Here is a 26,927-nt window from a genome sequence, read left to right on the forward strand (position 1 = left end):
TGAGCCCGGGGCAGGGCACACCCCCCCCCCCCGCACACCTTTGCTGGGTGCCCCTTTTACACCATCAGAAACTACTTCCTGAGTTGAGCTCGCAAATTCCTCCCTAGGTGTGGCCCACCCCCCACTCGCACCCCCACCCCGGCCGGGGTTCCCAGGGGACCTGGCTAGGAATGCCGATTCTTAGGCCCATCCTGAATCCAACACGCTGGGTCTGAGAGAAGCCAGCTGTCACCCCCTGACAGCCCCGGGGCTCCTTGAACCTTGTCATGAGCCAGGGAGCAGCGAGGGCCGCACAGCAGGGAGCTGCTCCCCCCACAGCGGCCTCGTGAGCCCTCAGCCTCCATGCAGCTTGGGGAGAAGGGTGGGGGGTGCCAAGAGCTGTCCTAATGATGCCAGCACCCCAATGCCAAAGCTCGAAAAAAAGAAAAGAAAAAAAGGTGGGTAGGATGGGCCAGCACACAGTCCCCCCCCGCCCCAGACCAGATGTCCAGGTGTTCCCAGGCTGGGGCAGAAGTCGGGAGTCCCGGTCCCCTTGCTACAGGACTGGGCTTTGTCCCTTTGCCTCTCGAGGCCTTGGTTTCCGGCTCAACAAGCTACTGCCAGCCAAAACCGCACCTGGCAGCCGCGCGAAGCTAACCACCCAGACTGCCCCTGCCAGGGACATGCGTCCAGCCACACTCAGGCCTGGCCCTGCGCACTCCCCGCCTCGGGTCCACCCTGCCCTGCACCCGGCCGCCGACCCTGGGCCCGGAGCGGAGCCAATGCCACCTGACACCTGAACCGCCCGAGGCGTGCCCCCTTTCCCCTCCAGGGTGCCCCCGTTTCTCCCTGTCACCCTCCCAGCTTTCAGCCCCCGGGGGCGGAGCCTTGACCGTTACCTCCAGGTCTCCCTTGGTGATGGATTCTTCTTCCACGCGGAACTGCAGGTCCTCCACCTTCCTGGGGACGGGGCGGGGGAGACAGGCGCTGAGCCGGCGCGGCCCATGGCCGCAGAGACGGGCAAGGCCACCAGTCGGCCCGGGTCCCAGCCAGGCCACGCCCGTGGGAGGACTGTCCAGCAAAGCCGACAGAGGGGAGGCCCTGCCCTGCCTCCACCTCCATCCCCACCCCCACCCAACTCCCGCCTTGTGCTCAGGGCAGTACCACAGACTTAGTGCAATGTTAAATGTTTCCCTTCACCAGTGCCATGGGGGCGGCTCTGGGGGGCCGGCGGGAGGGGAGGGGTCTGCTCTCACGCACAGGCCTCCAAGGCTCAGGGTCCCCCAGTAGTCTGTGGTGGGCATCGGGGGCTGTGCCCAGGGAGACGCGCTCCCCACACACCTGCCCTGGGGAGACACACAGGCCCGCCTCACAGCACGGTTCCCCAGGCTGCTCTGCCTGGGGCTGGCGGACAGTTCCCAGCAAACGAGAACAGGCGGAGGCCCAAAGAGGGCAAGGGGCACACAGCAAGTGCGGGGCGATGCTGGGGCTCCCACCCAGGCCCCTTCTGGACCACGGCTCCCACAACGCCCTCAAGATCTGTTTTTGTGCATTGGCCTTGGGGACGTTGCCATGGGAAGCAGCCGCGTGGGCCCCGATGGCCGTCTCCGGCAGATATAAATACCCCCGCATCTCCGAGCGAGACGGCTTGGCAGCCGGCGGGCCTCGTGCCAGGCCCATGCGGGCTGCTGAGGATGGAGCCAGCTATGGCCTGGGGGAGGGGAGGGCGAGGCAGGGCCTGCGTGTGCTTTGGGAGGCCCAATGGGCTCCCTGTCAGCAGTGTGTCCCACCAGGTGACCTGATAAACCTGGTGTCTCACCGGGCCATGCCCCCATCCTTAAAGAGGTGGCTTAATCCCCCTGCCCTGACCTTGGCCGGAAGCTCCCCGGGATACAGGGTGGAGCCGTCTCCCCACAGCCCCTGTGCCACCTAGGCAGGGCACAAGGAAACCCCGTCCCCATCACGTCCCTTCCCTGGTCCAGGCCTCAGTCTTCCCATCTCTGGCATGGGTCCAGTGCCTGCTTTCCGGGAGCAGGTGGGGGGTAGGGGGCGGGGCCGCACCTCCTCTCCTCCTCCAGCTGGTTGGACAGGTCGACCTTCTCTTTCCGCACGCTCTCCACCAGCAGCCTGGCCCGCTGCAGCTTCTCCTCGGCTTCTACAACATACTGGGCCCCAAGCAAGGGCAGGACGCGGTCAGGGTCACTTCCGCCTGGGGGGCGGGGCCTGGGCGGCGGGGTGGGGCCTGGGAGCAGCACCACTCAGAGGAGTGGCCACGGGGACATCAGGCCCACAGCCCCCAAAGAGCTGACACCCCAAGGCCTGCCTGCCTCCCCCATCACAGGACACGTGAACTTGGCCTTATTAATCCTGGCCCCCAAGGAAGGGCTACAGATGGGGCCATGGGGCTCTGGCAGAGCAGACATGACGATGCAAACAGCGGACCCAAGGCTGGGGGGTGGGGGTTCCCGTCCCTGAAATCTAACCCAAGAATCTGCCTGTCCACTGTCCACTCCAGTATCGTGCAGACAGAGGCAAACCCTGGACACCCCCGGGGAACGGCAGCTGCCCCGCCGTGTCAGTGAGGACGCGGCCCCCACCGAGGGCCGTGCAGCCACCGGGACGGCAAAGACTCTCCCATGAGCTGGAAGAAGCCTGCGCCAAGTGAGCAGGCACGAAGCAGGTGTGAACGTTTGTGGCCTGGTTCTGGAAGTCCGTGTCCTTACCCACGCGCAGAGAGAAAAGTCTGGAAGGAAGCGGACCAGCTGCCCCAGGGCTAAGCCCGCGGTGGAGGAGGGTGGCTAGTACTGACCCCGTTTTAGCATTGCCTGGCACCACCCCAGCGTCTCTGCCCCATGCACGCCCCTTCGTGAGATGGGTGGGAGAGGGCGCCCCGGGCGGGGGCCCTGCGGCCCCGTGCACTGCCCACCTGCTCGTGCTGCGCCTTGAGCAGGGCGATCTCCTTCTCCACCTCGCAGATGTGGCTCGTGGCCTTGGCCACCTCGGCCCGCTCCAGGTCCCGCTCGGCCAGCAGCTGCTCAATGTGCTGCTGCTTCTCCTTCAGCGCCTCCTGCAAGGCTGTCGTCCCCGAGATCTTGCGGGCGTAGCGCGAGGAGGTCTCCGTGAGCTGGGCAGGGTGGGCGGGGACAGGCAGGGCTCAGGGGCCTGGGGCACCGCGGGTTGGCTCCAGAGTCCTGCTCCTCCTCCTGCCACTGCCCCTGGACACCCGGCCCCTGCTAACTCAGCCAGAGGGAAACGTGATGGAGGCTCAGAGAACTCCAGACAGGACCCCAGGGCTCTGCTCATGATGCTACCTTGGGACAGCAGGAGCCTCACCTCCTAGACTGAGCCTGGACAGAGGCCTTCTGCCCATACCCACTCAGCACCTTCCTCTTCCTCCTTGTGCCAAGGCTCTCTGAACTCCTGTCTATGTCTGCACAACCCTCTATAACTCCCAGGGAAGAGCCTAGGCTACCAACATAGAGTAATGTAAAGACAGCAATAAATGTAAACGGACCAATTTTCCCTATTAAAAGATACATGCTTTGGGCTTTGTTCAAAAGCCCCAATCGGAGGAACGCCTGGGACCAGAGCACCCTGGGGTCAGACTGGAATGTGTAGATCCCACCCTCCCCTCTTCCCAGCTCTGCCCTCACCAGGCCACTGCGGCTGGGCCGGCCCCCGACAGAGGAGGCCACGGAGCTGACAGAGCTGATGGAGGAACTGCTGGGGCTGTGGGTGAGTGCCGAGACGCCCATGGCCATCCGCTTGGTCTTCTTGGCCTTGGCTGGGCTGGTGGACGGGAAGCCGATGCGGATGACTTTGTGGATGGGCGCAAAGAGACCAAACTTGGGTGGACACTGGAAGTACCTGGGGAAGCAGGAGAGATGCACTGTCGGAGGGGGCCCCTCTGCCCCCAGACCTCCGCAGAGCCGAGCAGAGAGGAAGACACCTCCTGGGGACCACAACGTGTGACTCCCTACACGAGAATAAAGGTGAGCAGAGCCCGGAGCCTCAGATCCCCTGCAGGAGGGGGTAATAACTACTTCTGTGGCTCACGCTAGGCCAGTTCCTTTTGCGCGAATGCTCACTTCAAACCCCCAAGTTCACTGCACTGAAATCAAGGCTCGGAGAACTTGTTCACTGTCACAAAGCTGCCTCAGTGTGCCTGGCTCTCTCAGGCCCCTCAAGAGGACCCCAGCCAGGGCTGCAGCCCACTCGCATGCCTGCCCCATGGCCACCCCCAGGCACCATGGAATCCCGCCAGCTCCCTGCACAGGGAAGCAAAGGTGTAAACAGGGGGTGGGGGCAGGGCTGCTGCCCACCCTGCACTTACTCTAGGATAGAAAGAAGGTAAGAAACCCCTCTGGTCTTGGGTGCCACATGGGACCACGAGAAATAGTCTTTTTTAAAGATTTATTTTTATCTACTTGAAAGGCAGAAACAGAGAAAGAGAGAGAGAGGAGAGAGGAGAGGAAGAGAGGTCTTCAACCCAATTGGTTCATTCCTCAAAACAGCCACACAGATCAGGAGCCTGGAACTCCATCCGGGTCTCCCACATGGGCGACAGGGCCCCCAAGTACCTGAGCCGTCACCCACTGCCTTCCCAGGTGCACTAGCAGGGAGCTGGATGGAAACAGAGCAGCGGGGACCTGGCTGGGCCTCATCTGGGACGCCGGCATCACTGTGCCACAGCACCACTCCTGGGAAGTGGCCGTCTGGTTCCCAAGTCACTTGAAGCTGCTGCCCCTCCTGTCTCTCCCCACCCCCTGGGGGGCTCTGCTCAGCCCGGCCGGCCCCTGCCTGCGGGCTCTCTTCTGGCCTCTCCCAGAGCAAACCCACACCCCTTCCAGGCCTGGCTCTCTCCCCGTGCCCAGGGCCCTCACAGCCTCACTGGGGCAGAACATGGCCCGGGCTCGGCTGGTGTGGGCCCTTGGGCAGCCTCGCCATGGTCCACACATGTGACAGACCCGGCTCACAGACCAACCTGCTGCCCACCCATGAGGTGCCCAGCCACAGCCTCTGCCCCTCCTTGACCCAGCACCTCCGAGAGTCAGAACCCATGCATGACGGTGTGCGTGCAGCCCTGATAATTTGAGGTGTCATCAGGGGAGCCCCCGGGAGGCAGGGACCACAGCCCCTCCCACCCGACTCAGCCATGGCTGGTGCAGAGAAGGGAGCATGGCGAGCCGGCACGACCTTGAGCTGTGACCTCCCTGGCCTCTGCCCTCTCATTTGTAAAAGGGGACGATAATCCCACCACTGCACCTAGCGGGCTCCTGCGAGAGAGAGCACCTGTATAATGGTGTCCGGCACAACACACTTCCTCGGATGCTGCAGCCCAGCCCCTGCACCCATCCCCCGCTCCCGCATCCCCCCCTCTGCCTGCTGTGGGAGCCCACCGTACCTGGTGCCTGCCACCGCCCCATCGTTCTTCCCAAGGGGCTCATCCAGCTCCACGCCGCACCACTCGCCCTTGGCAAAGTCAGTCTCCCCCACGTACCGCACCACACCAGTCTTGGTCCCGCCAACCTGTAGGGCACACAGGGAGACTCAGGTCCAGAGGGTGCTTAGCCCATTCTTCCCTCCCCTGGGAAGGTGAGGCGAGGGAGGAGAGACGCCCAGTGCCTCCCAGGCTGGCCCAGGCAGGCATTGGAACAGACACAGGGACACAGACAGTGACCCCTGCGAGCTGTGTGAGCTGGGGCACGTTACCCGCCCTCTCTGGGCCACAGTGCTTGAGCTGTAGGGGGGGCTCTTGTGGGGATCAGCACTGCCCGCAGTGTGTTGTGTGCAACACAGCTGTTCCTTAAACAGTAGCTTGAATGGCAGCTACTGGGCTGCTGGGGTAACAGGGAGGCCTTGGTTAGTGGGGACAGAGACTCAGGGGGGTTCAATCCTTTCCTTAGAAAGATCTCTGCTTATTTATTTGAAAGGGAGAGAGAGAGAGAGAATCTTCTACCTGCTGGTCCACTCCCAAATGCCTGGCTAGACCAGGCTGAAGGTAGGAGCCCAGAACTCCATCCAGATCTCCCATTCCTTTTTTAAATTATTTGATTTTTTTAAAATTTTATTTGAAAGGCAAAGAGACAGGTTGGGAAGGCTCTGTGGCCCAGCAGGTTGGGCTGCCACCTGGGATCCGGCATCCCATATGGATGCTGGTTGAGTCCTGGCTGCTCCACTTCCGATCCAGCTCTCTGCTAACGTGCCCAGGAAGACCGCGGGTGACAGCCCAGGTCCCTGCCAACAACACGAGACCCAGATGGAGTCTCAGGCTCCTGGCTTCGGCCTGGTCCAGCCCTGGCCATTACGGCTAGGTGGGGAGTGAACCAGTGGACTGAAGCTCTCTAGCTCTCTCTCCCCCTCTCCTGCTTTGCCACTCTGCCTTTCAAATAAATGAAGGCCAAACCCTTGTCCATCAGGAATTTTCTTGAATGACGTCCTTGGTCCCTTCCCCTCCCTCTCTGTCCTCTCCATAACCATGGTCACTGTCAAGTTGGTCCCACCGGCCAAGTCCTTTTTGCTCCACTGTTTAAAAGAAAACTTACTCGGGCCGGTGCTGTGGCGCAGCAGGTTAACGCCCTGGCCTGAAGCACTGGCATCCCATGTGGGTGCCAGTTCGAGTCCTGGCTGCTCCTCTTCCAACCCAGCTCTCTGCTATGGCCTGGGAAAGCAGTAGAAGATGGCCCAAGTCCTTGGGCCCCTGCACTCGCGTGGGAGACCGGAAGAAGTTGCTGGCTCCTGGCTGCAGATCAGCGCAGCTCCAGATGTTGCAGCCAACTGGGGAGTGAACCAGCAGATGGAAGACCTCTCTCTCTCTCTCTCTGCCTCTCCTCTCTGTGTAACTCTGACTTTCAAATGGCTAATCCTCCGCCTACTGGCGCCGGCACACCAGGTTCTAGTCCAGGTCGGGGTGCTGGATTCTGTCCCGATTGCCCCTCTTCCAGGCCAGCTCTCTGCTGTGGCCCGGGAGTGCAGTGGAGGATGGCCCAAGTGCTCACCCCATGGGAGACCAGGAGAAGCACCTGGCAGCGCACCAGCCGCGGTGGCCATTGGAGGGTGAACCAATGGCAAAAGGAAGACCTTTCTCTCTGTCTCCCTCTCTCACTGTCCACTCTGTCAAAAAAAAAAAAAAAAAAAAAAAAAGAAAGAAAGAAAGAAAGAAAGAAAGAAAGAAAGAAAGAAAGAAAAAGAAAACTCATTTATTTGAAAGGCAGAGTGACAGAGGAGGAGAGACAGATCTTCCATCTGCTGGTTCATTCCCCGATTGGACAAAAGAGCCAAGGCTGGGGCAGGCTCGGGCAGGAGCCTGGAACTCCATCCGGGTCTTCTGCATGGGTGGCAGGGGCCCAAGCACTCGAGCCAGCCCCTGCTGCCTCCCAGATGCACATGAGCGGAAGGTGGGGTCAGCAGCAGAGCGGGGACCTGAACCCCAGCACCAGGCAGAGGATGTGGGCGCCCCGAGTGGCGGCGTAGCCAGCCATGCCGTGCCACCCGCCGCTGTTTGCTGTATTTTCTGAGAGTCCTTTAACTTCCTCTCCTGACGCTTTGGTGGAGTTTATTTCTGTAATCACATCTTTTTTTTTTTTTTTCCATTTCCCAGAGCTTTTTGTTCACTGAATATTCATGTCCTCATGAATATTTACATTTCCATGAATATTCATAGCCACCTATCCAGCAGCGTTTTGTTCATATTTAATGCTTGTATTACTTCTTTTATTTCTCAGAGGATGGGCCATTTTCTCCAGAGAAGTTTCTAGAAATCTTGGTGGGGGATGAAGGTATAGAAGCCAAGGGGCGATTTTCTCTCCTTTTCCTGTGCAGCCCACCTGGAGCGTCTCAAGCCAAGATGTCAGCATCAGGGCGGTCGCCAGGCAGAGAGGGGGGTGGGGGAGTGGCAAAAAAATACTTTTTTTAAAATTGAAAACAAAAAATGTAGTTAAGAGGAAAAGGAAGAGATCTTCCATCTGCTTGTCTATCCCTAAATGTCCACAGTAGCCCGGCCTAGGCCAGGCCCAAGCCAGGAGCTTAGTCCTGCTCTCCCACGTGCGCGGCGGAGACCCAAGCACCTGGGCCAGCACCTGCGCCTCCCAGGGTCTGCACCAACAGGAAGAGGAAGCAGAGCCGGGACTCACATCCAGGGCACGGGTATCCCGAGCAGCATCTCAGCCACTGCGCCCAACAACCGGCCCCGAAAGAATCTTCGACCGGTCCCCTGCTCCGTCCCCGACGCCAGCCAGGCTCCAGAGGCTGCCGCGGGCTGGCCCAGGTCTCTGCGGCTTCTCTGGGGAACGCCGGCTGCTGCCCGCGGACCTGGCTTCGGTGCGCTCCCGGCTCTGACACAGCTGCCTCCCCCACCCCTTCTCTTTGTCCTTGAGGACTTAGGAGCTTTAAAAAAAAAAAATACACAAACTCCCTTCTCTCCCCTGTCACTCCAGTGCAAGCTTGGGAGGGGCCGAGAGTAAACACGCCCGTCTACGGAACCTAAACATGACTTTCTTTTTTCCCCAAATGTCTCTCTGACAGGCAGAGAGACACAGAGAGAGAGAGAGAGAGCGAGATCTTCCATCCACTGGGTCACTCCCCAAAGGCCACAACAGCTGGGTCAGGCTGAAGCCCGGAGCCAGGAACTCCATCCGGTCTCCCACGTGGGTGTAGCAGCGGGAGGCTAGAAGCGGAGCAGCGGGGACTCAATGCTAAACACTCCAGTACAGGAAATGTGCGTCTCATGCAGAATCTTTTTTTTTTTTTTTTCCCCTGACAGGTAGAGTTATAGACAGTGAGAGAGAGAGAGAGACAGAGACAGAGAGAAAGGTCTTCCTTCCGTTGGTTCACTCCCCAAATGGCTGCCATGGCCGGATCTGCACCGATCCGAAGCCAGGAGCCAGGTGCTTCTTCCTGGTCCCCCATGCAGGTGCAGGGGCCCTAGTACTTGGGCCATCCTCTGCTGCCCTCTCGGGCCACAGCAGAGAGCTGGACCGGAAGAGGAGCAACCGGGATTAGAACGCGGCAGCCATATGGGATGCCGGCGCCCCAGGCGGAGGATTAACCAAGTGAGCCACAATTGCCGGCCTCATGAAGAATCTTAACAGAGCTGGATCGGAGGTGGAGCAGCTGGGTCTCGAACCGGTGCCCACATGGGATGCCGGCAGTGCAGACGGTGGCTTTACCTGCTATGCCACAGAGCCAGCCCAAACCACTGCATCTTAACACCTGCCCCTAAATGTTTCTTTCTCAATGTTACTCTCTCCTGTCACCCCCACTGCACACTTCATATGGCCTGGAAGAGACCAGCCCCCTAATGAAAACTAGCTCCATTCCATCTCTTTAAAAAAAAAAATTATTTATTTATTTGAAAGGCAGAGTGATAGAGAAAGAGAAGTCTTCCATCTGCTGGTTCACTCCCCAAACGGTGGCAACGGTCAGGCTGAAGCCAGGAGCCAGAAGCTTCTTCCAGGTCTCCCATGTGCGTGGCAAGGACACAAGCACTTGGGTCGTCATCCACTGCTTTCCCAGGCGCATTAGCAGGGAGCTGGATCAGAAGCGGAGCAGCTGGTACTTGAACTGGTGCTCATATGGGATGCTGGAGTCATGGGCAGCAGCTTAACCCGCTATGCCACAGCACCGGCCCTCACTCCCACCATCCCTTTAAGGACTGTGTGCCAGGCAGCTCCATGAGGTGGGCACCACTGCCCCATACCGGGTAGAATGGACTGAAGTTCAGAGTGGTCGGTGAGCGGAACTCACAGGGCTTCGCTCCTTGCTACAGCTGCCGCCTCCTCCCCACCAGCCGGGCCGCCTCCACCTGCGGCTCCTCCCCTCGGGTGTGTAGGGGGGTCTCAGGTGAGCCCCTCCCCCCCCAGCCTCAGGAAGGAAGCCCCTCCCATCCTTCTCTAGCCCCCTCAGCCCCCATTAGCAGGAGTGTTAGACACGAGTGACTGTGCACCAGCTAGACAGTGGCACAGGATGGGCTCAGGTCGCGGCTTGCACTCCCTGGGCTCCGGCCCACACAGCAGCCAGCATGTCAGCCTGCTTGGGGGCCGGCGCCCTGGTGCAGCAGGGAAAGCCTCCACCCGCAGCACCGGCATCCCATATGGACGCCGGTTCGAGTCCCGGCTGTTCCACTTTCGCTCCAGCTCCCCGCTAACGTGCCTGAGAGAACAGCAGGTGGTGGCCCAAATACTTGGGCCCCTGCCCCCAACGTGGGAGACCAGGGGTAGAGTTCTCAGCTGTTGGCTTTGGCCTGGCGCAGCCCTGCCTGTTGCAGCCATCTGGGGAGTGAACCAGCAGATGGGAGACCACTGGGCTGTCTCTCTGCCTCTCGAAATACATTTAAAAAAAAAAAAAAAAAAAAGAACCTGCCGAGCTGTCTCCCAAATGGCTGTCCCATTTTGACCCCAGCCAGCAATGAACGTGGGTTCCTGGCACTCTGCACGTGCACCAGAGCCTGATGCTGTCACTGCTGGGGACTTCAGCCCCAGGTATCCCCGAGTGAGTCCCCTGCCCCCACAGCAGGCCAGGCCCCGCCCCTCCACTTGGCCACTATCTTGGGGGCTGGACTCCCTCCCGGTGAACCCCCTCCCATCTCAGGTCTCACAAAGCAACAGCAGAAGCAGGCAGAAGTCCCTGGTTTCTCTGGGGAAGTAAAACCAGTGACTCACTGGAGACAAACAACAAACGCAGAGGCCTCAGGTCAGGGTCCAGCCCTGACCTCAGCGCTGGGGAGTTCCCAGCCCTGCCTGCCAGCAGGTCAGCCCAGGGCAGGTTTCTGGAATGTTCTCTGAGGCCACTCTCTGCGGGATGTTTCTGTGGCTTCCAAGGAACAGAGCCCATGGAGGCGGAGCCCCTCTGCTCCCCCCTCCTCCAGGAAGGAGCCCCTCAGGTACGCCTCGCTGCCTCACCTGACCCCGCGTCCTTCCTGGGACGGGGCGCAGCAGAGGCCTCTGGGCTCCACATGAGGACACCTGCACCCCACACCGCACCGAGCCACCACTTTCGGGGCACTGGACCTACAACACCTGCCAAAGCTACATGTGCACCTCCGCCATCTCTCTGTGTCACCTGTCAGCTGGGGATGCACCCTGGGGCACTGCTCAGAGCCACCAGGGGCCACTCTCGCCCCTTCTCTATGCCTTGTTAATCATGCCCCATCATGCCCCACAGCCAACTTCAGCTGATAAGACTCTGCCAGGCCCCTCTCTGACCGTTGGGCACACAGCAGGTGCGGGATGCAAAGGGTGTGTTCCGGGCAGGTAGGCAGAATCTCAGAGCCCCCACCCAGCTTTGCCCGGGAGGTGCTGTGCGCCCTCTCTGAGCCTCCCTGTGCTCATCTGGGCGGTGAGTGGCAGGGCCTGGGTCTCTGAGTCTGGACTGGCCCTCCCTGGTCCATGACCCAGGGGTGCAGCTGCCTGGCCGCAGTACCGGCCAGGTGGGGGCGGCCCCACAAAGTTTGAGCAGCAGGAGGCTGGAGGCAAGCTCCCTGGACAGGAAGGCACAGGGGACCACCAGGCCAGCCTCCTTCCTGGACACTGCCCCAGCTGCCTTTTGATACCTCCCGAGTCCACTTCCGTCTCCACTACCCCAGCTCCCCTGGTCCTGCGTGGTCCTGCTCCGGCTCCCCCTGGCTGCTGACCCGGCCTGGGTGTGGCGCTGCTGAGGAGTGGGCATCCCCCTGCCCCCTAGGCCTGGCCACGCCCACACAGCAACCCACCCACCCCCAGGCCTGGCCACAGAAATCGAACGCCCCGTTCCAGACATGGCCACTCCCATCCAGCACCCACCCACGCCCACCCAGGCCTGGCCTCCCAAGCCCACCTAGGCCTGGCCATGCTCATCCAGCGCCCACCCATGCATAGCCACGCCCACCCAAGCCCACCCAGGCCTGGCCACACCCACTCTGCGCCACTGCCCAGGCTTGGCCATGTCCATCCAGTGCCCCGCCCCTGGGCTGGCCCCATCCATCCAGCGCCCCGCCCCAGGCATGACCACACCCCCAGGCGCCCCGCCCCAGGCATGGCCCCGCCCCAGCACCCGCCCCCAGGCCTGGCCACGCCCACCAAGCAACCCGCCCCTATGCTGTCCACACCCAGCCCCAGGCCTGACCACGCCCACCCAGCCCCAAACCCCAGGCATGGCCCCGCCCCAGCGCCCGCCCCGCCGGCCGCACTCACCAGCACGCGGTCGCCCAGGCGCAGGTCCTTGTCGCCGCGCTTCACCGAGCCGCTGTCCGAGAGGTTGGAGCCGGACTCGTTGCCGGTCTTGACCGAGCTGTTGAGGACGCTCTCCCGCAGCGGGATGACGCGGCCGCCCAGCGGCGGCGTGGCCGTGCCCGCGTGCAGGGACAGGTTCTGCGCCGTGAGCGACTCCACCGAGTGCGCGTCGCTGCCGGAGCCGTCGGCCGCCGGCTGCCGCGTGAGCTTGGACGGCCGCGTGAAGATGCCCTGCAGCGCCGGGCACTCGAAGTAGCGCACGCCGCCCACCGCGCCGTCGTTCTTGCCCACCGGCTCGTCCAGCACCACGCCCGCCCACTGGCCCGGCGCGAACTGCGTCTCGCCCAGGTACTGCACCACGCCCGGCTTCACGCCGTTCACCCACACGCGCTCGCCAACCACCAGGTCGCCGGGGAAGTCATCGCCCACCTCGGCCGCCTTCGGGCCCGGCTTCTCGGCGGGGGCGGCGGCCGCGGGGGCCGGCGCGGGGCCGGACGCCTGCTTGTGCAGCGGCGAGCCTGCGGGCAAGGAGAGGACGCGGTCAGCGCCGGGGAACCGGAGCCAGGCGGGCAGGCGGAGCCCCTTCTGGGCCCCAGGCATCCCCCTCCCCGCCAACCTCCCCTGCTCTTCCGGCTCTTCGAGAAGCTTCCAGGCTTAGAGAAAGCCCTTGGACCCCTGCCGTCCAGGTGGGAGACCTGGGTGCAGGGGCCTGGCTTCCGGCTTCACAGCTGTTGTGGCTATCTGGGCGTGAACCAGCAGATGGAAGAGCTCTAACTCTGTTTTTCAAATAAATAAGTAAACTTAAAAAAAAATTTTTTTTTTAAGATTAGAGAGACACTTCTTCAAATACAATGGCTTTCCCCTCAAAACCCAGGGCCGAGACCACAAGCTGCCACCTCCAGCCACCTCCACACTCCAGCGTGCTAACCCGAGATCGCTGCGGCCCTAGCCGGGACCCAGCTGTGCTGGGAGGGTCCCTGTACCTCAACCCTTGCCCCACACAGCTCCAGGCCTGTCCCTCGCCAGCCGGGGACAGCCACAGTCTCAGGCATTGAGGGGCCAGGAAAGTACAGGAGAATCCACTCCCCACGGACGCCTCTGCCCTGGCCTGGCCTTAGGGGCCTTGCTCAGCAGAACTGGGGGGTGGGGAGGATGAGCTATGCATACAGAATGAAGGGGCGCAGCTGGCCCTAGGTCCCTGATGATGGAGTCACCCGGTCCTGGGGCCCACACAGGAGCCACTGTGCCCATCCCGTGTCCTGGGCTCCCTTCCTGCCAGAGCAAATATCCGGTGGAGGATCCTCCGCTCCGGATGCTGGCGGGTGGGTGACACGGAGAACGGGATGACCAGTGGCCGCGGCCACGCCCCCTGAGAGCTGCCTGTTTCCGGTTCTTTCTGCCAGCTCCCACCAGCAGCCCCTGGGCCCCGTGCCAGGCTGGATGCTCCCAGGGGCTCCAGGAAGCTGGCGCCAGTTCACAAGGACAGAGCTTCAGGGGTGGCCCAGAAAGGGGGTGCTCCCCCTGGGGGGCCTGGAAAGCCAGTGTGGGAGGCGCTGACTGCGGGACCACAGCCTTGCACTGCGGCTCTGTGCTGAGCTCGACAGCCAGTAGCTCCCGAGTCTCATCTGATGAGCAGCCTGAGGCTCCCAGACGGTGGGCAGCAGAGCCAAAGGCCCCTCCCTGGCTCCGGGTGCAGACCACTCCCGTTCATGCAACATACGGGTGCTGGGCACGGGCCCCAAAACCCGGATCGTGTAGACTGCGGCTGGCCAGTTCCCTGTATCACTACAGCTTCTACGGGGATCTGGGACACCACGCGCCCCGCCCACCCACGCACCGCCCCTGCCCCATCACGCACACACCCCTGCATGCGTCCACACCAGCCCTGACTGCTCTCAAAGGCTCCGACTCCCCCTTCCTTAGGGACAGCCGCTCAGAGAAGCAGCTGATGGGGAGGAAGTCACACAGCAGGTGCTGCCCCCCACCCTTGGCCCCTTCCCCCAGGGGGAGGCCAGCTAGGGAGCCCCAGCGTCACCCTCAACAGCAGCTAGGGTTGTGACGGACAAGGGCTCATCCAGGAATTGATGGAAAATGCTCATTAAAAAGCTACGCGTGGGTTTTGAAATGCGTCTGCACCAAAATAAACATGCTTTGCAAAATTTATTTATTTTCATGTCATTATTTGAACAAAGGCAGAGAAACAGAGAGAGAGAGAGACATAGGGAGATCTTTCACCTGCTGGTTCCCTCCACTCCCAGATGCCCACAACAGCTGGGGCTCAAGCCAGGAGCCAGGAAGTCCACCAGGTCTCCCACATGGGTGGCAGGGACCCAGGCACTTCGGCTATCACCTGCTGCCTGCTCGCACACTGGAACTTCTGAAGCCCAATAAGAAAGAGCAGGAGGGAGGCCCAGGGAGGGGACAGGGGCCCCGCTGCTGCCCAGCTGTCCCTGCCCAGGTAATCTTCTCTGTCCCACCCCGCCCCTTCTGGGAGGAGGTGGGGTCACAGGCCCAGGGACCAGCTGTTTGCAACAGCTGCTAAAATCCAGGGCCCAAGCCTGGGGCCCCGCGTGTGGCTGCTGGGACTTGTTTTTCCTCTTTTATAGTGGTGCCCTCAGCTGCCCCCGCCTCCTGGGGACAGCGTCAGGTTCCCCAGGCATGCCGGGAGGCCAGCCGCAGCTGCCGAGGCTGGATGATCCCCGACAGGCCCCCGGTCCTCCAGGGGGCCAGGTGCCCCATGTCGGCTGGGCCTGGCATATCCCCCCACAGGCCCACGCCCGTGCCTCAGTCTCCCCCTGCGTCTGACCCTCCCACTCTGCACGTCCCACTTCAACCCTGGGGAAGCCAGTATGTGGCAGTCAGAGCCAGCTATGCCCTCCTCCAGCCGGGCTCAGGCAGGCCCAGCGACACAGACCTACTGGACAAGCAGCTGAGCCTTTTCCCAGACAGGGTCCGCGTCCAGGGAACGCAAAGGCACAAAGGGACTTATCGCTGGTCTCAAGTTCAAAGCAGAACTTTGATGAGAAGGGCTAAGGGGCCTGGGGGAGGTGGCAGCAGCTGGGGGCCAGGCCGACAGCAGGTGGGGGGCTCCCCGGGGATGGGGGAACCCAGACGTAAAGGCATTCTCCTCTCCACTCGTGGGGACTTGGGTCCTGCCCTGCCCAGGGGAGCGGGGACAACAGCCTGCCTCCATGGCTGTCCATCTCAGTCAGCAGGGATCCCCAACTCACTGACCCTGTGTTGGATGCTAGAGGCCAGAGGAGGGATGACAGAGGCAAGGGTGGGATACTCGGGACCAGCAGCCATGTTCCACGCACAGCTCAGGAAGGGACTGAGAGCCACAAGGCCCAGGCACGGGAGAGGGAAGGCTCAGCCTTGAGCGCCCTGCGTGGTCCAGCTCCGTCGCCTCCTCGGAGAAGCCTTCCCCCCACCGCCATCACCTTCCACCTCTGTCCTCTGCTCTTTATCCCAACTCTGGATCCTGTGTGCCTCCCCCGATGCACACGGAAGCCCGAGCCCTTTCTTGCTCTGTAGCATCCCGAGGGGCACCAGGCGCCCACTGCAAGTCGGCCTGCGCTGCCTGCTCAGGGCAGGCTCTGATGTCCAAGTGAGAGCCGCGGGGCTGTCCCCCGCCCCTGGTCTTCCCTACTGTCCTTAGCCCTCCCCGCCACGGTTCTCGGACAGAGAGAGCCCCTCCGTGTCCCGCCCCGTGCTGCATCTCACGGCCACTGCAGAAAAATTCGAAGACACGAGTCACCGCTGTTTGTAAGAAGCAAAGCGCCTCACCCAAACCTAACCCCAGCGTGTGCTGGGGTGAGCCTACCAGGCCTGACGCTGCGCATATGTGCTGGGCCCCCACGGCTCATGTGTGGGGACCCTGATCCCCAGGCAGCAGGACTGGGGTGTGTGTTGGGGGGGTCACCAGGGCTCCTGACCAAGCTGCTGTCCCTGTCCCAGGAGTGGCTCTGTTATCGGAGTGTATTTAGCCTCCCCTCAGTTTTTAAATTTGCAACTGGTATTTATAACACACACACACACACACAGATCTCCCACGTGCTGGCTCATTCCTCCAGATGCCTGCAACAGCTGGGACTGAGCCAGGCTGAAGCCAGGAGCCCAGAACTCGATCCGGGTCTCCCATGGGGGCGGCAAGGACCCAAGTGCTTGGGCCATCACTTTCTGCCTCCCGGGGTGCGCATGAGCAGGGAGCTAGAATTGGAAGCAGAGCCGGGACTCGAACCCAGGCTCTGCCATATAGGACGCAGGTGTCTCAGCTGCTGCACCCATCGCCTTCGCTGGCCCTCCCTCTGCCTGACGCCACGTCGCGACACAGCCCAGATGCCAGCACACGCAGGACACGGCCACCGCCTGCCGGTTACCCAGCCGGCTGTGCCGCCAGGGCAGAGGCACCACGCAGGCACGAGGACAGATGCTGGGTACTTAGCAAACACGCAGAAGGGAGGAGATGCGCCCCATGCCCTATCTGTGTGGTGGAGATCCATCAGGCTCTCTCCACCAGCGAGAACCTGCCTCCCAGACACCCTGGTCCCCTGCTCCGACCCCTCCTGTTCCCCAAGCGGACAAGCTCTGTCCACTGCCCTCTCCACCCGTGTGTCCTGGGCAGGGTGGAGCTGGCAAAGGCTCACTCACTGGCTATCCGGGAGCAAAGCCCAACGAAGCCCTGCCTTGCAGTGTGTGCCGATTTCCATGGGGTCAATTCCCCCACCACCACCATGGCCAAGTTCAAGTTGCCAACGTTCTGCCGCTGGCCGCGGAGTTGGGAAGAAAATCTACAACGTTTCCACCATAGAGAAAATAACTTCAGAAACTCAGACCTTGGGAAAGCGCAGGAGCAGCCAACAGCGGTGTTTTCCCAGGATCTCACTAGAGGCTGTTATGCTACCGGGAATGCCCAGCGTTGAAGGTCATGGCCTCAGTCTGCTTTGTGCGGCTGTACTAGGGAGGGCACCAATGGGAGAGGCTGGGAAGCCGCACCCCGTGGCCCTGAGGCCCAGCGAGGGCCTCTGTGCCACATAAAGGCGTGGTGATGGGCAGGGCTGCCGTCTGCGAAGCCAGCATCCCCTACCAGAGCGCCCGTTCCAGTCTCAGCCTCTGTGTCGTTTCCAGTCCGGCTCCCTGCTGGGGGAGCGGCGGAAGGTGGCCCAAGGGCTTGGGCCCCTGTACCCACAGGGGAGACCTGGATGGAGTCGCAGGCGCCTGGCTTCAGCCGGGCAAATCCCTGGCTCCTGCAGCCGTTTGGGGAGTTAACCAGCAGATGGAAGATCTCTCCCTCTGTCTCTGTGACTCTGCCTCTCAAATAATTTTTTTTTAAAGGGGAAAGCAAAAAGGAACGTGGAGTTCAAGCATCCCCACATCCAGCAAGGAAGATACCCGGGCCTGGGACAAACGGGATCCGTTAGGAAGGACCCAGGGGACAACTTGCCACGAATGGAGGAGTGCGATGACCTCTGCCCTCTGCCCCTGCGACCTCCGAGACGGAAAACAAGCATCTGGCGCTCAACCCTACAGGACTTGTCAGGGCCTCTGCTGTGTAAGCCTGCGCCACGACCAAGGAGGGGCTGCAAACTAGGAGACCACGCGACGGAGCATCCAACCCAGACACCCCTGGGAGGGAGGCGAGCGCTCAGCCCACGCAGCCAGAAACCAGGGCCGGCCCAGCGAAGCGCCAAGTGCAGGCTTTTCCAGCAACTCCTGCCCGGCATCCAGATGGGCTCCAACCCCCTCACCCCGCAGCCCTCCCTGGCTCCCCCCCACCCCTGCCCTGCAGGGCTCCCTCCTGCTCCGGCTTGCACGGCCGCCCCTGCGGACAGGAACAGGAGCCCTGGGAGGCGGGCCCACATGGACGGCGCTGTCCACCCTCGAGCCCCGGGACTGCGCTATGCCCTGGCCACAGCTGCCTTCCTTTCCCTATGGCCATTCCTAAATGCCCTGCCCTCACCCCCAGCCCCCTCTCTCTCCCCACTAAGTGTTCAGAGGCAGACGCGACCAGAGACTCAGGGAAGGGGTCTCCTTAGCAACCCTCAGAAGGTCCCCCCACCTGAGCCTGCCCTCCCACAGCACCTGCTGGTAGGCCCCACCCAGCTCACCTGGACCAAGGCGGGGCGGGGCCCCTCAGAATCTCACTGGCCCCCCCCAGAACCCCCCAGGGACTCTGCCTCTGCACTGTCACCCCACACGCCGGGTGGACCCCAACCCAGGACTGCTCCACTCAGCCCAGCCCCCTCCCTGAGTCACAGGGGAACCTTCTCCTGTCTCCCACCAGGCAGGTCTAGCGCAGGGACCCCGAGGGAAAGGGGACGCGCAGCAGGGCTTACCCTGGAAAACGCAGAGCCAGCTCCCCATGGAAGAGCCCACGGCATGGAGGCGGCCACGGGCACGGAGAAGGCTACTGGGCAGGCGCCGGCCCCTGCCTCCCGGGTCGATAGAGCCGACGTCAGGAGCGTGAGGGAGGCTGCTCGTGCCCCCCCGCGCCCCCTCCCCCGCTGCCCAGCCACCGAGCAGCTCAGCTTCCCCGTCCTCATGCCATTAAAAAGTTTAGGATGTGGTTAGGGCGGGAGCCGGAGAAGCTGCCCTTGAAGGGAGGAAGTTGACCTTGGCCACTTGTGAAGGAGGCGGGGGTCTCAGTCCTGCCCAGACGTGCCCAGCACCCCCAGCCTGTCACGTGACATGGGGGTGTGATCGGAGGCCCGTGGAGGCATCTGCGCATCCCGTGGTGGAGAGGGGCCGGGCCCAGGACTCCAGCCCAACTCCGCGGGCCCTCCAGGCTGGCACCCAGGTCTAGAGCACCCACAGGTGGGGACGGCCAGTGGACAAGGGATTATACTGTGGCATCCACCTGCCCCCCTCTGACCTGAGTGGGTCCAGAGCCCTGCCTGGGGGACCTCCCAGACACACTCAACCTGGGTCCCCAGCATGAGGCGAGGCCGCAGAGGACTCTGGGGCAGGTGCGAGCAACCTGACCAGAACAGGAAGCCCTGGCCCTGTTCTACCTGCCGGGGGCGCCGACTGACGGTGCAGGGCTGGGATTGGACTTGGCTCCCCCAAGCGGCCCCCTCCTGGGGGGTAGCAGGTGCAGAGCTGCGGAGCCCACTCACTGTGAGTCTCAGCCGTGCCCCCTCCCCGGCCCCGTGACCCCAGGCAGCACGGCAGGAAGGGTGCCCGCTGTGCCGGCTTGTTAATGAGGAGAAAGACAACGAGACCTGGGCTGTGCCCCAGTGGGTGCCAAACCCTGTGCCATCCAATGGGGACAGCCCCAGGGGATGACCACAGGGGAACGGAGGGGCAGGACAGAGGGGGCATGACAGTGGCCCCAAGAGTCCCCACCCAGGGAAGGCCTGGGCCCACTGGACGCAGACCAACACGACCCGGGGCAGTGTCACACCCTGCCTGACCCCACTGCAGGCTGCTCCACGTCCCCTCCCCCCAGCAGCTCCCCATCCCCTGGAGGGCCTGGCTCCGGTGCTGGCCCCTGCCCACTGAGCCCACTTTGCAGTCCTGACACGCCCTCCTCGCCTGATGCTCCCCTCAGCGCCGCTGCCAGGCTGGTCCCTGCTCGTCACTCGGCTCCTGGGCCCCGCCTCCCCAGCAGCCCCCGGGGTTGCTCTGCCTCCTGCACTGGCCGTTCCGCCCAGGCCTCTGCACACCAGCACCGGGGCCCAGACCACCCTCCTGTCCACCTCCCCCTTCCACCGGGGACAGCCTCCTGCTGGGAGACTCCCTGGAGCCCCTCCCCCACAACATGGGGTGGGCAGCAGGGCCCCCGTCCAGGCCCGGCCCTTGCCAGACCCCCTGCCCGGATACTGAGCTCACGCTTTGGGAGGCAGCCAGGGCGCCAATTCCCACAGCGCATGCCAGCTCTCTCTGCCCACCACGGTGCCCAGGCGGCCCTCACACAGGCCAGCCTAAGGGCGGGGCGGGGGCGGGGACAGCCCTAGAGAGCAGGCAGGGGAGGGGGCTCCCACCTGCTCCTGCTCTTTCCTCCAGAGTTTCCTGCTACTCAAGACCCCAGAGCGGGAACAAAAGTAGCCCTGGGCAGCCGGGCTTTCTCCCTGTCCCTTGCTCCTGCCGCCATCCCCTCCCCCAGCCTAGGGTGTCTGGCTCTGACCCGCAAAGGCGACGGCGGCGGGTGCCAGAGGGGGTGGGAGGGCAGCGGCTACCCGGCAGCAGGCTTTTGCTGCCATGGTCCCCAGAGTGGGGCATGGGGCAGGGTTCTACAATCAATCAGCCATTTGTGGGAGGAGGGGCACCTCCTCTCTCAGGTCCGGAGCCTGGGAGGTGGCCCACCCAGCTCAAACCCTCATCCCAGAGCAGCGGGCCACTCACCCAGTGGTCCAGTCCCTGGGTGGGTGTGGGGGGGACAATGGGGCAAGCAGGCGTTTCCCATTCACTCGTCTCCCTGAGGCCAGGTGAGGTTCAGAAAGGTTGGGTAACTCCCCCAGGGCCACACAGCATGGGCAGGAGAGCCAGAATCCAGGCCTCTCTTGATCAGGGAGCGGGTAAGGAGGAAAGAATCCAACAGGTACCCATGAGGTTCTCTCTCTGAAGGTCCCCCCAGCCCCAGCTCCTAGCCCTGAGGGTGGGCCTGGCTGGTGTCCTGCTCCAGGCTCTAGGCTTCTCCCACGGCAGCGAGCTCAGCCCACCCCGTGCCTTTGCCCAGGTTGGCCCCCCCACTGCCTGCAGGTCCTGCTTCCTCCTCTTAGAACCTGCCACCATCTTCAAGGGTGAGCGCATTCAGGCTTCTTCTAGGAAGTCTTCCCTGACTGCCCACTCATGCTAGTGACAACTGCGGCTTCCCCTGGCCTGGCAGTGAGCACAAACCACCCGCCCACCACAGCCTGCCCCTGCCGCCTCTCCCCACCTACCCCCTCCTCTCCATCCAGACTAGTCTCTCTCTTTTTTTAATTAATTAATTTATTTGAAAGGCAGATTTAGAGAGAGGTCTTCTATCTGCTGGTTCACTCCCCAAGTGGCCACAACAGCCAGAGCTGGGCTGATCCAAAGCCATTAGCCAGGGGCCAGGAGCTTCTTCCAGGTCTCCCACACAGGTGCAGGGGCCCAAGGACTTGGGCCATCTACCACTGCTTTCCCAAGCTCATTAGCAGAGAGCTGGATCAGAAGTGGAGCAGCCAGGACTTGAACCAGCGCCCATATGGGATGCCGGCACTGCAGGTGGTGGCTTTACCCTCTACGGCACAGTGCCAGCCCCTCTCTTCTCCTTCTTAACAAACCAAAGCCGTTCCTGCCTCAGGGCCCTTGCATCACCTGCTGCCTCCACCTGGATCTTGCTCTCCCCCTGCCTGGCTTCTTCCTGTTGCTTAGGAACGCCCCCCACCAAGGCCCTTCCTAAGAGGCCACCCCGGGCAGTGCCCACAGCTTCCCTGGCTTCATGCGGCCTGGCTGGCCCTGCCAGAGCCAGGGTTTTACTAGCTGCCTGTGCCCTCGGTTCCAACGTCCCTCGAGCCCCTGCCCGGGGCCCAGGTTGTCCAGTCTCGCCTCTGTCCTTCCCTGGAGCCAGACCCGGGAAGCACACAGTGTCTTACTCTGCTGACCGGTCTAATCAAAGCAAGGACTTGTGCCCAGAGATGTCCCTTACAGTGTTATTTATCAGCGGGAAAAATAAGACGGCATCATGGCGACAACTGGGCAAAGAATAGGTGCGGGGACAGTGACCAACACACCGATCGGGCCGGCCCTCCGTTCCCCCAAGTTCCCCAGCCTCAGGCTTGTCCAATTGGGGATCGAAAGTATTGGGGGGAGGGCTGGCACTGTGGTGCAGTGGGTGAAGCCGCCACCTGTGGCGCCAGCATCCCATATGGACGCCGGTTCGAATCCCGGCTGCTCCACTTCCAGTCCAGCTCTCTGCTGTGGCCTGGGAAAGCAGTGGACGATGGCCCGAGTGCCTGGGCCCCTGCACCCACTTTAGCCCGGCCCAGCCCTGGCTGTTGCAGGCACCGTGGAGTGAACCAGCGGATGGAAGATCTCTCACTCTCTCTGCCTTTCTGACAAATTTTTAAAAACATTCTTTTTAAAAAAGGATCAGGAAGCTTAACTTTACAAAAACAGTAAAGGTCAGGGGCTCTGTGCAAATACTACACCGTTTCCTACAAGACCGGAGCCCTGGGCCCGGACCCCGAGGGCCATATCCGGGGAAGGGGAGCAGGGGCCACAGCAACCCCGTCGGATTCCCCAGTACTCCACAGTGGCCAGCTGGTGCCCAATCAGCTCACAGCTTCCCCACGGCCACGCGTGCCCCGCCTTCCCCCGACCAGCCGCCCACCAGCAGGAGGACGGTGGGCAGGAGGTCAGATGAGGGAGGGTTCAAGGGCACAATGGCTCCGCTGGCGGGGAACAAATGAGAAAGAGGCGGGCGTGAGGCTCCTGGCTGGGTCTCACCCACGGGCTCGGTGACCAGGGACAGCCTCTGCGCACCCCGTTCCTCATCTCCAGGGGGGCCTGACAAGGGACCAGGAACAATGCGCACAGAGCCTGTTGTGTGGCTAAAGCTTCTCAAGGAATCACACATCAAGAAGGACTTCCAGGGACCCCTGGGGATCACAGAGTGGCCTGGGGGCTCCTCCAGGTCACCCCAGCCCCACCGCAGCCTGGCCCGCACCCACCTCCCTGGGCCCCACGCACCTTCCTTGGAGCCAGTGGCTGTGGCCGCTGCTGTCACTGCCGCCGCCGCCGCCGCCCCCGAGGCCGACCCAGTGGACGTGCGGCCCACGGGGCTCGAATGCTTCCCCCCGCGGCCGGGGGGCTTCAGACCGCTGGGCTTCTGCATGGTGGTGCCACTCAGAGGGTGGACAAGGGGTGGCGCAGGTCACCTCCTCCCCGCCATCCTGGCTCCCCTGTGGGCAGAGAACAGGAGAGACCGTGACGTCACCAAGTACGTGGCCCCCAGCACACCCTGATGCCACCACGGCACCCGCTGTGGGATCCTGGCGTCCCCTCCCCTGTGGGGCAGGCAGGGGTCATCTCTTGCGTCCAAGGTTGCACAGCTGTTCCAGGCAGGTCCCAGGGACCCCACCGACCCCAGCAGCCTCCAGGAGGAAGAACCTGCCCGTGGCTGGCCTTGCATGGAGGCGGAGCTCCTTGAGGTCAAGGCCAAGTTCAGACACACACACACACACACACACACACGAGTCTGGCCCTGCACCACTTCCGTCCTCCCCTGCTCAGCCCTGGGGAAACATCAGGGAGACCTTGGCCTCTGGGGACAGCACCCGCTTGTGGCTGTCAGCATTTGCGGGGAGAAGCGAGGCCACCCCTGCGCCGGGGGGGAGGGGCAGAGAAGAAGGGAGAACAGGAAGGGGCGGCCCAGTGACTCACCCAGCCTGCTGGTGGCACGGAGGAAGAAGGGGCTGGTGACTCGGTGAGAAACTGGTCTGGGGCCACGCCGTGACACCAACAGGCCCCCTCGCCAACCCCCGCCCCCAATCGCCATTTAGCAAAGTCAACCCTGGCTGTGTTTCAGGGTTTCCATTTCAGCCGCCCAGGCCGAGGGTGAGGCCCCGACGGAAGGGGGCATGGTGCCAGGTAGGGCGGCTGCAGCCCGGCTCGGGCGGGGCACCGAGGGTGAGGTGGGCAGGCACCACCGCCCCACCCCCTGCCACAGCTCCCGCTGCTCACAGGGGTCCTGGCAGCGCAGGCCCCGCCCACTTGCCCCAAGCACTAGGAGTGGAGTCAGGACGGGGCCCTGGAGGGGCAAGGTCTGTACCAGGGAGCCCGGGGCAGGTCGGGGCAGCCGAGGGCTCAGCGTCGCCATCATGGCAGGGGGAGGGGAGGGCATCCAGGGACCAGGACAGGCAAGGGTCTCCCAGGAGGGGACATGGCTCTCGGAGCTGATGAGGACAGACTTGGGGGTGGGATGGGACTGCTGTGATAGACAGGAAGCCAGGCCAAGGCCTGAACTGGGACAGGGAGGGGGGAGGGGTGGGGCTGAGGCTGCAGGAGGGGGCTGTCTGGGACATGCCAGGGGAGAGGCGACACTGAGGGGAGGGGAGCAGGAGACAGAGGGGTGGGTGTGGCCCCCGGGAGAGTCCCTGGGGAGGACACCTGGGGGCTGGGGGAGGAGGGAAGGGCCACGGGGCCCCCGCCTGAGGGTGACCTGACAACAGGTGGGGGCCAGGGCGCCAGTTGTGGGGCTGGGAGCTGCCAGTGCTCCCCAGGAATCAGGACACACAAACCCCGGGCGCCGGATCAGATGGGCACAGCGCCGAGAGGCCTGGCAGTGCCAGCTGTGGGAGGGGCCACGGAACAACCGGCTGCTGAGGGTGCAGATGCCAGGGTGCCCCGAGAGCCAGCTGCTCCCCAGCTGGGTGCTCACGGGTCCCCCAGGGCGGCGGTGGGGCTGCAGGACTAGGGCCTTCCTTTGTATCTGAAAGGTTTGTCCAAGGACCTAAGGTGGGTCCTCACCTGGGCGTGCTGTAGGCCCTGCCCTGCCCCAGGAACCTGCTGTCACCCCAGTCCCACACCACGTAGCATCCAGCTGCAGGTGCAGCTGGACCCAAGCTGGCGCCTCACCCACTCCGGCCCCACTGCCCGAGCCATGCAGCCCGGGAAAGAGTTCACTCTGTCTACATCTGACTGCAGCTCAGGAAATCCACAGTTCACCCCTCGGGTCCTGGATCCCCCCCACCTCGGGCATGGGGAGGGCAGTGCTGGGCGGGGCCCTCCCCACCCTGAGAGTCCCCTGCCAACTCTCAGATGGGAGCCAGAGCTCGGGGCCTCACGCCAGCTGCTCCTCGGGCCCGGGAGGGTCGGAGTGACGGCGCCCATCTGCCCTGCACCCTGTGTTCTCCCGTGGTTGGCAGGGCCCTCAAAGCCCCAGGCTCGCATGGCCACGGTCACCAGCGGGGATGTAATGGAACCCCAAGAAGAATGGCGTGGGGACCTGCGTCACTCTGAGGGCACCCAGAGAGCGGGCAGCTGGGAACCAGCGTGGGGGAAGGGACGTGCCAGCCCAGGGCTCTGGGTCCACGCGGCTTCGAGGCCAGAAGAGGGGAAGAAGGCAGCAGGCACAGGTGCACTCGTGGGCTGGGCAGACACGTGCCAAGTGCCCCAGGCCACTCCCAGCTTCTCTGGTGCCTGTGGCTGGCACTGAGCCCAGGAGCCGGGGTGATGGCTCCTCCCTGCCTGCAAGGTCACGGCCGTGGGGTCCATGTGTAAAGGAGGCAGAGGCATCTTCCTGGGTGACTGTGGGGCTCTGAATACACACGTACCACCCCACGCACAGCTGGCACGTCCAGACTCCGGGCCAAGCCACGGCCCAGAGCCTCGGCGGCCACCTTCTTCCAGCCATGGCTCAAGTCACCCTTGGATCTACCTTTATCCCCATTTCACAGAGTGAGAAACTGAGGCCCGAAGCAGAGAAGTGAGTCCATCATGGGCACAGAGCAAGTGGATCAGGCAGTGAGACTCAGCTGCCTGAACGCAGCCGACCATGTGGGTCAAAGGGGCCCTCCAAGCAAGAGCCAGAGGACCGGGTGGCCAACCCATTCTCTTCCACCCCCGCCTCCTGGGCAGCTCCCCGCCACAGATCCAGGCCAGCAGGGCTGCAGGCCAGCGGCCCCTCCTCACGTCCCCTGCCCCAACCTGGCCTCCAGAGCTTCCTCCCTGGGGTCAGACTCACACAGGCAACCACAGCCATGGACGACGATGCTGGGTTGACCAGCTAGCCGCAAAATCCGAACTCAGTCCCATGGTCCCTGGCCATGTTCAGTCTCACCGACAGCCTCCAACACCGGATTTGGGGTCTTCCCCGGCCAGACGCCAGCCAGCAATTCCACAGTATCGGACACGGGCTGGCCACGCTCTAGTCTGGCTCCGCCCCAGTGAGACACTCTGCCCCACCCACCCTCCTACTTCAGCTGCCAATCACCAGCCCCAGGTTGGTCTTCCCTGAGCTTCTGACAGACCAGTTCGGGGAGATGAACCTGCCCAGGTGGCACACAGGTCTCAGGGGACCACGCTGACTGCGTCTACTCTGAAGATGCTCCATAAGATGCCAATGGAGAGGCACACAGGCCTAAGCCAGGAGCCAGGAGCTTCCTCCAGGTCTCCCACATGGGTGCAGGGGCCCAAGCACGTGGGCCATCTTCCACTGCTTTCCCAGGCACATTAGCAGGGAGCTGGATTGGAAGTGGAGCAGCCGGGACACGAACCGGCATCCATATGGGATGCTGGTGCTGCATGTAGCGGCTTAACCTGCGGTTGCCACCATGCCAGCCCCCCTAAGTGTCCCATCAACCCCTATGCCAAACACCAGCTCCAACCACCTTATCTCCTGGTTACACTTTCCGTGACCTTTCAGAAGAACCCTGCAGCCTCGCAGTGCACCCACCTGCTTCCCTGGGTCGTGCCAGCACCCGTCTCCCTCCTGCACACGCACCACCCCATGCACAGGTGCTCAGGGTGGGAGGCCGGACCCACTGCAGTCCAGGACTGGCCCTGGACCGGCAGCAGGGGCCAGCAAGCCAGGTATGCAAGGAAGGGCCAGGGACGAGTCAGCCAGCAGGCCGGGCGCCGTCCCTAGCTCTGTAGGGTGCCCCAGCACTGGGGAGTCAGGGGAGGGGCACACAGCGCTCCATGGCCTGTCACTCACGGGCCCAAGCACCAGCTATTTCTTGTGTTGCTTCCAAAAAGGCAACACCACCCTAGGCATCAAACTCTGGCCGAGTGCCAGCAACCCCCACTGCCCCCGTCATACCCCCAGGTCATGGC

The 26,927-nt window shown here is 62.9% G+C and overlaps 1 protein-coding gene across 2 annotated transcripts in view; it reads right to left on the minus strand.

The window, feature by feature from the left end:
• Positions 1-26,927, minus strand: part of CLIP2 (CAP-Gly domain containing linker protein 2) — a 53,555-nt gene that overhangs the window by 20,310 nt on the left and 6,318 nt on the right. For both annotated transcript variants that reach the window (XM_062180281.1, XM_062180282.1), the window contains exons 2-8: positions 22,842-23,053; positions 12,147-12,703; positions 5,384-5,508; positions 3,633-3,846; positions 2,906-3,103; positions 2,041-2,144; positions 879-939 (exon numbers count right to left, since the gene is read on the minus strand). In XM_062180281.1, the coding sequence (XP_062036265.1) occupies positions 879-939; positions 2,041-2,144; positions 2,906-3,103; positions 3,633-3,846; positions 5,384-5,508; positions 12,147-12,703; positions 22,842-22,986 (1,404 nt within the window). In that variant the 5' untranslated portion in view covers positions 22,987-23,053. The remainder of the gene's footprint in view (positions 1-878; positions 940-2,040; positions 2,145-2,905; positions 3,104-3,632; positions 3,847-5,383; positions 5,509-12,146; positions 12,704-22,841; positions 23,054-26,927) is intronic.

Source organism: Lepus europaeus, chromosome 21, assembly GCF_033115175.1.
Source record: "Lepus europaeus isolate LE1 chromosome 21, mLepTim1.pri, whole genome shotgun sequence".
Taxonomy (NCBI): domain Eukaryota; kingdom Metazoa; phylum Chordata; class Mammalia; order Lagomorpha; family Leporidae; genus Lepus; species Lepus europaeus.